Source organism: Oreochromis niloticus, linkage group LG4 (genome assembly GCF_001858045.2).
Source record: "Oreochromis niloticus isolate F11D_XX linkage group LG4, O_niloticus_UMD_NMBU, whole genome shotgun sequence".
NCBI lineage: Eukaryota > Metazoa > Chordata > Actinopteri > Cichliformes > Cichlidae > Oreochromis > Oreochromis niloticus.
In genome coordinates this window covers 34,766,882-34,779,843 of record NC_031969.2, presented here as the reverse complement: position 1 = coordinate 34,779,843, position 12,962 = coordinate 34,766,882, and the positions used below count along the sequence as shown (strand labels likewise).

Sequence of the window (12,962 nt, the reverse complement as noted above, 5' to 3'; positions counted from 1 at the left end):
TTGCTTCAGCAGGACCTGGACCTCTTTAGTCATCCAGGGTTTCTGGTTGGAATACACCCGGAGACATGTGTCCACAGTGACACTGTTGACACAGAAGTTAATATATGAGAGCACTGATGTTGTGTGCTCTTCAAGGTCCTGATGTTCGAACACGCTCCAGTCCGTGTTTTCAAAACAGTCCTGCAGCTGATGTGATGCACCTACTGGCCAGGTTTTCACGGTTTTTGTCACTGGGGGGGATCTTCTCCTAACGGGAGTGTATGCAGGGATCAGCAGCACGGACATATGGTCTGACAAACCTAGATGTGGTAGAGGGGTTGCTCTGTAGCCTTTTTGGATGTTGCTGTAGGCTTTATCCAATGTGTTTTTCCCCCTCGTTCCACATTTAATATGCGTCGTTCAGTGCTATGTCTGTGCTATGTCTGAACTGATATATTGATGAAATGACTTGAATGCTGTGAATGAATGCCTAACATGCTTACACACACACAGACGTTAAGTACAAATTCTAGGGTAAACGTGAAATACATCTTGCTTTGTCTCTGCTTAGCAACAAGTGACCCAGAAGGTGTTAAAGATAAGCTTTCCATGAATAAGTCTACAGGAAGCATCTGGAGGAGCCAGACAACCATATAGGGCAAAACGCTGTTGAACACAGAAACTTGTTTAACTGTCATTAATTCTAACCTATGCATGGGATGTTTTGTCTAACGCGAGAAGGGGCGTTAACCCTGATATAATAAAACTTTGCTGAAAGTATGTGTTGACGGGAGATCTGCGTTGACAATATTGGGCTGTGTATCTTTCCACACATGTTTAATAAAATCATTGTTTTGACGCACTTGGACCAGTAGTTGTTTGTCTCTCACTTCAATCACGAATTCGGGACAATCTGTAATAAAATGATCAGCGTTCTGCTCTACTAGGTGTAACAATTGAGTTTATCATCCAGGCATCCATGAAAATGAAACAGAATTTATGACGTTTAACGGAGTTAGAAATTAGCAGCAAGTTAGCTCGCTAGCTTCCATCTAAATACAATATAGCATGTCCTGACTGCGGGATTTTGGAAACAAATTCAAACGTACAGCTCTGCTATCACTTCCAACATAAATGAAGACAGAAAACTAAACAGCAGTGACGTTTGTAGGGTTAAGTTTGGCTAGCTGGTATATAATGATGTGCTACGTGACCGCTAGCGACACAGCTATGTGAGCATAATATAAACACGCTAACTTTATTCCACTTGATAAAAGTTAACGTGAGGATTCTCGGTGGTCAGGAACAAATGTAATCTCATGTCAGGATGCTGTAAACGGACCAAACTTCAGTCAGGAGAACAACTGAGATAATCCATCCACAAGGATGAATTGGGTTAGTCATTCATATACTGCTGCATGGGCTGGGCTGTAGTTACATCGTAAGGTTTTAAAAACTGAGCTTTAAAATGATTAGTGGTAATGAAAGCCGAGGGAGGTCAACAGTGATCACTGACTGTTTTTAGGAGCTTTTTGAGATTAAATAGAAGAAAATACATAACATTAAACATGTTAACAACACAAAACCCATATTAAACGCAGACTACTTTAGGCCCGGAAGCAAGATTCGTCACGTCATCACTTAAAGACCGGATAAGTCAGACTCGCTCATGGTGGGTGATGGGCTCCGCCAGGGCTGCCCTTTGTCACCGATTATGTTCATAATTTTTATGGACAGAATTTCTAGGCGTAGCCAAGTGGCAGAAGGCTTTCACTTGGGTGGTCTCAGGATCTCATCTCTGCTTTTTGCGGATGATGTGGTTCTGTTGGCTTCATCGGGTGATGGCCTCCAGCTTGCCTTGGAACGGTTCGCAGTCGAGTGAAGCGGTGGGAATGACAATCAGCACCTCCAAATCTGTGGCCATGGTCCTCAGACGGAAAAGGGTGGAGTGCACCAAAAGAAGGAAAAGATGAAGGACACAGGCACAACCCAAAAGGAGAACACACAAAAAATAATCATTTTAAGTTTAAACTGTCACGGCTGGGGCAGCAGTCGTGTTGTGGATGAATGAGGACCCAAAATGCAAGCAAGCGACTGATGAAGAGTGTGACGTTTATTTACAAAAGTGGCAGGGTGGCAAACAAGCAGTGAGGCATGGCAAATAACTGAAGGAGACCTAAACTGGGATAAACTAAATAACAAACTTGAGAGCACACAAAAGGGCTGCGGGGCAGAGAGACACGGACAGGAACGAAGCACCATAGACCGCGGACAAACGCAAATTAACGCAGAGATACACAGACGAGCCAACGACAGGCACAGACTGACACCCACTATATATACACCCACAAACAAGGAGACCAGGTAATGACATACAGGTGGGAGCACAGCTGATTCTAATACACAAGACGACCTGAGGATACAAGCTGAACATGAACAGGGCACAAGGGGAGGATACAGAATACCAAAATCAGAATAACTAGAACAGAGGAAAATAATCATACAACACAAAGCGCTGGGTCAAAATGACCCAGTATCATGACATCTACCTATTATACTGGCTATTTATGTGTTTTTCAATTGCGTTAAACAGGGATGAAGTGAGGCCTGCTGCTGTGTATGTCTACTGATTTTGCTGCAGCGTTCTGTCTTTTAGAAAATAAAGCCAGTTTTGCAACCAGTCCCTGTTTGTTATCACAATACGGTCCACCATTTGAAATCTGCTACACTAAGCTATGCTGGATCTTCAAATATGTCAAAGCAAGAATCAAACATGGTTTTCCAGATGGTTTCATCATCATCCAGCCATGTCGTGTCATGTGGTACATTCTGAGGCATTTCCATACAAAAATAAAAGCACTACACTTTATTTTTGGAGCAAGAACATCCCACCTAGGATACAAGATTTTTTAATAATACCAGGTCATACAACACTGAGAGAATTACTGTGTGGATGCTGCAGTGACCCACTCAAAGATTCAAAGAGGAGGGCGGAGAAGCTGCAGCTCCACGTGTCATGAACCGGCTGTGTGGAGGCAGATGAGGACCCAAACGCAAAACTCACAGAAACCGAAGATGAACTCAAAAACGCTGCTTTATTGCAGGTCTTACAAAGTAACAGAACTAAACTGGGTAAACTAAACTGAGGACCGAGGGAACACAGAGAGACACAGGTTCGGGGAGGAGACATTGACGACGCGACACTGAACTGAGAGAGACATGCACATAAATACACAGAGGGTTAACGAGGGAAGTGGGAACACACGGGGAACACAGCTGACACAGATAATTGTAACAAGACATGGCAGGAGAGACGCAACACTGACGGGAGACTGACAAAGTAAAACAGGAAGTACAGAGGTTCAGACAGGAGGAGAGAGAGAGGACAGACATAGCGGGCTGGGGAAGACATAGAATGAAACACGAGGGGAAACGAGGGCTCACAGATACACAGAGGGGCAAAAGTCACAAGGGGAAATCAAATAAGAAACAACTTAACAGAGCAACCCAGGAACCATGGCCTAAATAAAAAACAAAATACAAAAATACATGAAAACTAAGAATGCTGGGCCAACATGGCCCAGGATCATGACACCACGTCTGAGTTTTTGTGCACCAAAAGAAGGAACAGATGAAGGACACTGGCACCACCGGAAGGAGAACATTTTAAAAATAAACGTTACTTTTCAAAAACATGATACACAACCTGAATACACTATAAAGCAATATACCTTTATTTTCCTAAAATATGGTGAAATGTGCAGAAAAAATAGAATTGAGCAACAGTAAAGTTACAGCGGGATACAAATAATATCAGGTTGATGCTGCCACAATTTGTTCTCCCTGTCCAAATCACAGACAAACAGTATCCCACAGCTTTTTATGTTTTTAAACCCATTTTGCACAGAGTGGCATTGTTTGAAAAATGTGTTGATAGTAATGTTGTATATTCTTACACAGTAAACAAAAAAAGGGGGGGGGGGGTTGTGCGGCCGGGGGGGGGGGGATTTGGGAACCATTTTCATAACCTATATTTCTGTGTTTTCCAGCATATGAAATAAAATGACTTTTTATGTCACTCACTCTGTCAAATAGATGCAAATAAAATACAGCAAAAACATAAATAAAATGAAAGCTTCTCCCTATTAGCATCTTTTAACAGTTGGCAAAGTACAGAGAGGAGTAATAATGAGATTACCAAAACAGAAAATCCTGCTATATTTCGGCTTTTAGTCCAGTCTCATTTTGTGGCAACCGTGAAAAAGACCTGTGTTTTATAGTTTTCTTTTGGACTAAAACTGTGCTTATGTCACATCAGCAGAAGCTTCTCAAACCTTCCATCAGGTAGTCTGTTCCTTTTTGGGGAAAGCACCAATACACCTAAACTGAACAGCTGTTTCACTGGTGCACTGGATGGAGTCAGACTGTATTTCATGTACATCTTTTTGAGATTTGAGACCTGATTCCGAATCTCGAGCTCATAGCCTGACCTTAAATAGTCAGTTACTTCTTTTTCTGCTGAGAAGCTTCCTGTGGGCTGATTCTCAAATTCAAAGGAGTCCATTTCGGCTGGGCTGGCTGGCATTTGGGACACATTAGCGTTGTCACTTGCAGGAGCAGATTTACGACACTCTGCTGTCAGCAACTCCTTCACATGCCGCTGCGAGAAGTCCTTCTTGGCTGTCCAGAACAGCATTGAAACGAGTCTTGATGGCCTGTAACATACAATATGATGCAACTAAGAATACAATTATTTTACTACATAATTATATATTGTAATTATTTTGTGGGCTTTACTACACTAAACAATCTTATGTGCTATCAATATTGTATCAAATTTAGTTTTGGTTGAGGCTTTTTTGACCTCTTTATTTTAATCTTCTGTTAATATTATGATTAATATTCATGATTAATGATGATCAGTATCCTTGATATTTAACAAGGGATCAATATTTGGTCTTTTGTTCTATCATTTTAATAACTGTAAACACTGCTTAAAACAAAGTGTAACATCCTCCCACCACAAATGGTATAATAAACTCAACAAATCCACCCAAAGCAATTATCCAATAATAATCTTACCTTTGCACTGACATCTGGAAGGCTACCCATCACTCTAGAGAGATCTTTCTAGAGTGTTGGTAGTAAAGCCCATAGGTGCACTCATCCCCTTGTGAGAGTCCAGAGCCAGGGGCTTCATCACAGTGCAGTATTCTTTGAAGAATTGGTACTCCCTTTTATTAAGGCACTTGATTCCCAGTTTTTAAGTTCATTCAAGGGAATTGTGATGATTCTAGAAATGGCCTCAAACAGGGAATTCCACCTTGTGGTTGTGGGTACCATTAGCTTCCTGCAGCTGACTTCCCTGCTGTTCAGAGGCTAACGTTGATCGACTTGCTTTAGTCCAAAGAGATGAACATTTTGTAATGCTACTCCTATATACAGCCTTGGTGTCTGCACAGGAATTTAGATGTCTATCAACATCGCTTGTTGGAATCAGGTTAATTGCGTGTGATGCATATCTGTAGTGTGGAGGGGGGCTAAACTACAAACTAAGAGCTTCTATGACATCAATAAAGTTCGGTTCATCGTCATCACCTTCTTCATTTTCAGATTCAGACTCCAGATCACAGGAAAGACACACTCCGAATGCGTTGGCAAAACTGGATACATTATCTTTACAGTGGCAACAACTTTGCCTTGTAGTCCAAAAGATGAATGAATTTCTTCAATTTCTGCTCCAATTACATCATAGGCTGCCTTTAATTCTCTTGCATGCTAGGGCGGCCTTGTTGCGCTGTAAAGTGGAATTAATCCAGTGAACTGTTACACCCATAAAACTTTTATTACTCACTGTCCAGATGTCAGCAGTGGTGGAAACAAAGGCTACCTCTCAGAGTGTAGCCTTCAAATTGGAGTTCATTATGTCGTATTCTCTCTCAAGGTATCCTACAAATGACTTGGGGCAGCTTGAAACCGCTTTTAGTCAGTATTTTTTTCTACGGCTCATCGGAACAATTTGGAGTCTACAGCACTAATTCTATTTTCACCTGTTTAGCAGGAGTGGGGCCGTCGGAGGTTTGCCCAGTGGAACTGGATGTGGTAGCTGCAGCTTTCATGTCAGTGGGGGGATCCAGGGGTTTCTCTGTGAGTTTCACATTCCCGTGCCAGCTTGCTAGGTGCTTGCTTAGATTAGTAACTAAGGGAGGATTCAGGGTCACCTGCAGTGTTGGGTAAGTTACTTTAAATTAGTAACTTAGTTACATTACTAGTTACTTCTCTAAAAAAGTAACTCAGTTACTTCAAGTTACTCGTTACTTTCAGAGTAACTAGTTACTAGGGAAAGTAACTTTGGTTTTACTCAGAATTCTCTTGTTAATGTGTTGCTTCCATAACTTTGCCAGTCTTCTATCTTGCTTACTTGCCACAAGTGCACTATGCCACCTACCAATAGAAAGGAAAAAATAATGTGCACATTTCCACGAGAGAAATCCCACGCCTGGACCGTCGTTGACCGCCGCCATGATTCTAGCCTGCTTTTTACATCCAACACAAAACTGCAGTCGTGGTGCTTTTGATTGTACTCAGAACTCGGAAATTCTGCCTTCTGAATAGGAAGATGTAGGTAACACCAGACTGCAGATGAGCTGCATACAGAGCTGGACTGGGACAAAACAATCGTCCCGGGCATTTTGACTAGAGACCGGCCCACCATTATAGGAAAAAATCATAAAGCCTTTGAATGAAAACAAACACTGTTGTGACAGTGATGTACACTGTTCTGATGGTATATATGTATCAATCTATCAATTGTTTGTTGTAAGACTCAGATAATTATTTATTAAAAGCGAGACATTTTAAATGAGAATAAGAATGAAAAGTATTTCTTTGTGCCCCCCTTTCCCTGTTAATGCCCTACCTGGCCCCCTGGCAAAACTTTGCTAGACCCGCCCCTGCACAGTTACCAGCTGTCAGCTACATAGAAAAGGATCCTGGTGTTATTTGTCTCTCAGAAACAGTTCATAACTTCCCTTCAACTCATTCATGTCACCTAAAAGGTAAACCTGTTTCTCCATCACCTGTTCAGCTCTGATGATTCAGTAAGGACATCTCCTGGTTTCATCTGCATGTTTCCCTCTCACCACATATCCAAACCGATATCATGACCAGTGTTCTACTACTGTTATTGTGTCTGTTCACTTCATGTGTCATACCTTGTTTGAAGGACATGGTATCAAAAATGGTAACTGCTTCAATTCATGCTTACATCACCCTATCACAAAATGAAGAAGATGATAATGAGATAGACACTTGGATATAACATACTCACAAAACTCACTATTTTATGATGTCTTGGCTAAAAATGTTTGCAAGTGGCCGTAGACTGATACAATGTTAGTGAGTTGCTATGTACATATATAGAAGAAAAGATCAAACAACAGGAGGGAATGTTAAAAGATTTTATTATGTTTTATTATGTTTATGCTTAAAAGTACATTTCATTATCTAGATGTGTTTGCTCTTTTAGTATTCAGCTTAAATAGAGAAGTTACACTCTGTTCAACAGGAAGCCTGCACGCAGCACAGTTCTATTTTATCTCTTCCTGTACGTCTCTGAGAAGAAAAAACATGCTTGTGTATAAATAAAGCCTGACAACTGTTCCAGGGTGTGAGTCTCCGTTGAGTTCTCACCCGTGTGCACGTTAAACCTGCAAACCTGTCTGGGTGTCATTTATTCCGACCTGAGTTGCATTGCAGGAAAACTCCTGACAGGCGCAAAGTGGGCGATAAACAAGAGAGAAAAGCCGATCAGCTGATCATTGATCAGTCTCATGATTGAAGTAGAAACAGGAGAGGGAGGGGAGAGAATGAGAGAAGAAGAGGCAGCTGTGCAGCTTCAGCTCTGTGTCTTTTTCATTGTAGCTGAAGTCCGGGACAAACTGTGTTCCTTTTCACCTCAGTACGAAACGCGTAATATTTTCTCTGAATACCAGACGATTCTGTTTTTTACGGGACGGTTGGCAACTCTAATAATTAACCGTATGAACAAAATAAAGTTCAACATCAGTAACATAGCACCCACCCAGCTGTATAGAAACTCCGTCATGCTAGCTAGCACGCAGTACAAAAAAGTCAGAATAACGAAAATAAACTCCACCTAAACTTGGTTTATATCTGACTCCGATAGACTGCAGGTCATAACTTCTTACCTGAAGTTCAGTTCACCTGACACGCGGACCGCCTCGGGTCTCTCCTCTCTCCTCTTGCTTCCACTTTCTCTCATCCACCTGCTGGCCTCCATCACTTTCTAATGTTACTGAATCTGTGGAAGCTCCGCGATAGCCACCACACGAAGTAACAAGTAACGAGCCTATCTAAATCCCAGTAACAAGTAACGCGTTCCTGGTTTTGGCATAATAACTAGTTACCGTGCTCGTTACCACAATAATAACGTAGTTACTGTAACGCGTTACTTAATAACGCGTTAGTCCCAACACTGGTCACCTGGTCCAGCCCTAACTATATGCTTTAGCAAAAAGGAAAGTTTGAAGCCTAATCTTGAAAGTAGAGATAGTGTCTGTCTCCTGAATCCAAACTGGAAGCTGGTTCCACAGAAGAGGGGCCTGAAAACTGAAGGCTCTGCCTCCCATTCTACTTTTAAATACTCTAGGAACAACAAGTAGGCCTGCAGTGCGAGAGCGAAGTGCTCTAATAGGGTGATATGGTACTACAAGGTCATTAAGATAAGATGGGGCCTGATTATTTAAGACCTTGTGTGTGAGGAGCAGGATTTTGAATTCAATTCTGGATTCAACAGGAAGCCAATGAAGGGAAGCCAAAACAGGAGAAATCTGCTCTCTCTTTCTAGTCCCTGTCAGGACTCTTGCTTGAAATCTGTATTAAGAGATGCTGAGTTGTAATACATTGTTCAGTGAATTAGCTGTTTTGAAGAAAAATGAATGTGATATCTAAAGATACTGAGCTGCCTTAGTGTAGTGCAATCTCAAGAGTTTGATGTCTTAGTTCTAAGTATGTGAAGGTACCATTATGATTACCAGTGCAAATGCAAACTGACAAAAATATCGGAAAAGTTGAGTAATTTAAAAAATACGAAATATGTACATAATCCCAATGAACTGTTTTACACTGGAATTCAGTAAACACTCCACGGGTGACTTAATCACTTTTACATTTATCTCACCCCCTCCACTCCACCTGGCCACTTCATGAATAGCTGATATTAAAACCAACAAACTTGTATTGTGAATGGAGCCATATTATTTCAAAAGGCACAAACAGGATTGCCACAACTAGAATTAAAATAAACAAAAAGAACAAGCTATATCTCTTATTGAGCCTCTAAAGCAATAGAAAAACACCATTCAGCTGCTCAGGACAGAACAGAAAATACCCTTCGTGTTAACCCAAGGAGAAAAATATTAAAGCACTCGCTTCAACAAAGTAACAAGACCCTCAGCCCTTCAAATCTCTAGCTGCCCCAGAACCACGTGTCAAGGTCATTGAATTCCTTGTATTCTTTATACCTACGTAAATAATCACAAGTCAGGCATGCATATTCTGCTGGAAAGTGGAACTTCTTTACTTTAAAATGTTGCTTCCACTCAAAGTACCTGAGGTACATTTCCTCATTCTTGTCCAGAAGCAGCAGGTAATCAGCCAGGTCCTTGGGTGAGCTGAAGTCATCGACATGAATGAAGGCGTCACTCTGGACAATCTTCTCATAGTTCTGCCTGGTCGGGCCCAGAACCACTGGCACTGTTCCTACTGAGAGTGGGTTGAATAGTTTCTCAGTAATGTAATCCTTGTGGACGGAGTTCTCAAAGGACAGATAGAACTTGCAGCTGGTGATGGTTGGCATGAAGTCATTGTCAGAAATGTGCTTTCCAAATGCTCGTCCATATGCATGGACCTTAACATGTTTCTGCAGCTCATTGAAATATTTCACCCGCACATGCTGTGGGTTCCAGTGGCTCACTATCCAGCAGACCAGCTTGGTTTTACTGGGCGGTACAAAATTCTCCTCGCCCTCTGCTGGTACGATGGACCCATAAGGCGCTCCGATGCTTGAATCCAGGCGATAGCTGAGAGTCAGATTGAACAGCTTCTGTATCCCAGACAGCTTGGATGAATGTGTTGGTGACTCAAGGTTAAACCATATCCACTTCTGGAACAATGGTCGCTGCAGCTGCGGCAGATTGGACAGGTCACCACTGATGTCTCGGTGATGGATGATGACTCCATGTGACTTATTGTAGAAGTTCCTGTCTGCTGTGAGGAAGCAGTTATCAATTTCAAAGAGAGAGCTGCAGACGCTCAGGTCAAACTTACTGCCAAAGGGCCAGAGCCAGATCAGCACAATGGTGGCATTCTTATCACTCTTGGTGGAGATGAGGTTCTTCACATGTTCTGACACTGACTCTACAGGACCTGATAACCAGCCTTCATAAGGTTTAAAATACATCAGAAACACAGTCACGAAGACTCCCAGTACAAGTATACCGAGGAGAAGGGGTCGCAGGACTCCGTTAGAAGATCCAGATGCCATACTGTGTTCTAAAAAGGACAGACCACAGAGAACAAACTCAGTAAAGTCATGGTCAGCAGGACACAACATCAAGACTGATCACCTTATCATGTTTAGGTTCTCATGACACCAGCTTGTAATAATATCTAATGGATCATTGACTCTGAACAGAATATGTGCCTTTAAATACGTACTGGTATGAATATATACAGTTGTGTGCAAGTCAGTAGTTTACATCACAAATAAAAATGTGAAGCCTTCTACACAACACTGATACAAATCTGGTGGATTTTACTGAATGTTGAAAAGCAAGCAAGAGAAGAGGTTATGAGAATTTGAGGAAAGGGCTCTTACAACGCATCAAAGTTTGGATCGATCTCCTCTGGTAGCTCAATGCTCATTGGAAATGTTGGGATTTATTCTTATCTGTAAGGCTAATGTCTGATAATTAGCATCACACATTTGTGCTTTGACTTTCACTGCGCATGGTGTATTGTAGAATAGTTTTGGATTCACTCTGATACCAACAGACCCCTTGACAAGAATCTGGATGGGGGTTTTGGTCCCTACAAGACAACAAAGCCATAAATCAGGTGCTGCTACACCTCTTGCCCTCCGGTCAGGCCTGTAGAGTTAACTACACCTCTTTGTGTGCTCCCCTGTTAATCTTCTCTCATTCTCATTGGAAAATTACAAGACCAAGCAATTTGAAAAAAGTGTACTTAAACAGTGTGTATATATATATATATACATATATATATATGTATCGTGGGCGATCGTGGCTCAAGAGTTTGGAGTTCGCCTTGTAATCGGAAGGTTACCGGTTCGAGCCCCGGCTCGGACAGTCTCGGTCGTTGTGTCCTTGGGCAAGACACTTCACCCGTTGCCTACTGGTGGTGGTCAGAGGGCCCGGTGGCGCCAGTGTCCGGCAGCCTCGCCTCTGTCAGTGCGCCCCAGGGCAGCTGTGGCTACAACGTAGCTTGCCATCACCAGTGTGTGAATATGTGCGTGAATGGGTGAATGACTGGGTATGTAAAGCGCTTTGGGGTCCTTAGGGACCATAAAGGCGCTATATAAATACAGGCCATTTACCATTTACCATTTACCATATGTATATATATACATATATATGTACATGTATATGTATATATATACATGTACATATATATATATGTACATATGTACACATATGTATATACATATATGTACATGGTGAATAAGGAAAACCGATTGTGTCATGTACTGTTTGTTACAGTTTCACCTTTCCCTGTGTCAATAAACCTGTGAACCAGGAATCGTGTCGTCAGATTCTTGATGTGGGGGAAGAGGTTTAGCTGACTGCCCAATCATAGCAGAGCCAGTATAGTGATAAAGTGCTCAACTGTAGTCATTAAGACTTCATGATAAGCAGTTTGTGACCTTCTGCACCATATCAACACTCACATTATTGTTAGTAAAAGCAGTCAGGGTGGGGTGATTGAGGCCACATTCAGGTGAAAAAATTATCAGCTGACTTTCTTACTGCTGCTTCTAACCTTTACAGGTACGTGTTATTTTCTCACTGACTGAGCTGAACCTCTTCACCCCAGATTGCTGCCATTAGTTTGTACATTAATACAGGGTGAACATATTGTTCTGTATCCTTGTATTCAGACATCAAAGACAGTTTATTTACTTACAGTATCCACGTGTCTTATTGTAAATAATAAAATGAACACCAGGAACTTTGATAAACATGTAGATACTTCAGTCAGTGATGCATTTAAAATGACACCAATGTAAAAGCATTATTAATGTTTTAAATATCAACTGTTGGATTCCTCCCTTTCTGTCTGCTCCTCTCATCTCTTCACACACCGAACAAACTTTAACTCCAAATTTAGATTTGTGAACTCACCGAGTCTCAGCTGAGCTCCTCACAGCATCACCACCAAATTAAAGATTAACTTTTTAATCTTTTTTAGCTTTCAGACTCCTCCTTTTCTATTCCTTCTGGAAAAACCTGTTACCAGACTGGACCACATCATCTCACCTGTTGAACAGGAAATAAGTCAACGGTTTAAATTCCAGACAGGTAACAATCAGCACTTTATTTCTGCTTTGCAAACTCACCTGTCGAGTTCCTGTCATGCCTGAATGTGGCCCAACCCACTAACTGACAGGCTGTGGTGAAGCTGTGTCACCTTTATCTATGACAGAGGTCAAATGCACCTGCTGCGGTGATTAAATATTTATTTTAAGTCACAGAGATGCATCAAGTCCCAAACAGGGTTTTGGTAACAGGTATGCAAAGGCAAAGCTGCACATATTCTTTAAAAACTACATCTTATTTTTAGATTGTTCCACAATTTCTCGAATCAAATCGCACTGGCTGAAAACAGACCCTCCATGTCAGGTGAGAATTATTTTCTAGCCACTGAGTGCTGAAGGTCATTTG

The 12,962-nt window shown here is 41.7% G+C and overlaps 1 protein-coding gene across 1 annotated transcript; it reads right to left on the bottom strand.

The window, feature by feature from the left end:
* Positions 1 to 8,771: 8,771 nt before the first annotated feature.
* LOC100708150 (alpha-(1,3)-fucosyltransferase 9-like) lies at positions 8,772 to 12,586 on the bottom strand. Its single transcript, XM_005469180.4, has 2 exons — positions 12,423 to 12,586; positions 8,772 to 10,554 (listed from the first exon to the last, which is right to left on the bottom strand). The coding sequence occupies exon 2, from the start codon at positions 10,544 to 10,546 to the stop codon at positions 9,470 to 9,472; it is 1,077 nt and encodes a 358-aa protein (XP_005469237.1). The 5' UTR covers positions 10,547 to 10,554; positions 12,423 to 12,586; the 3' UTR covers positions 8,772 to 9,469.
* Positions 12,587 to 12,962: the final 376 nt, after the last annotated feature.

Coding starts and splice junctions, on each gene's coding strand:
- LOC100708150 (XM_005469180.4), bottom strand. CDS start 10,546: ATGGCATCTGGATCTTCTAACGGAGTCCTGCGACCCCTTCTCCTCGGT.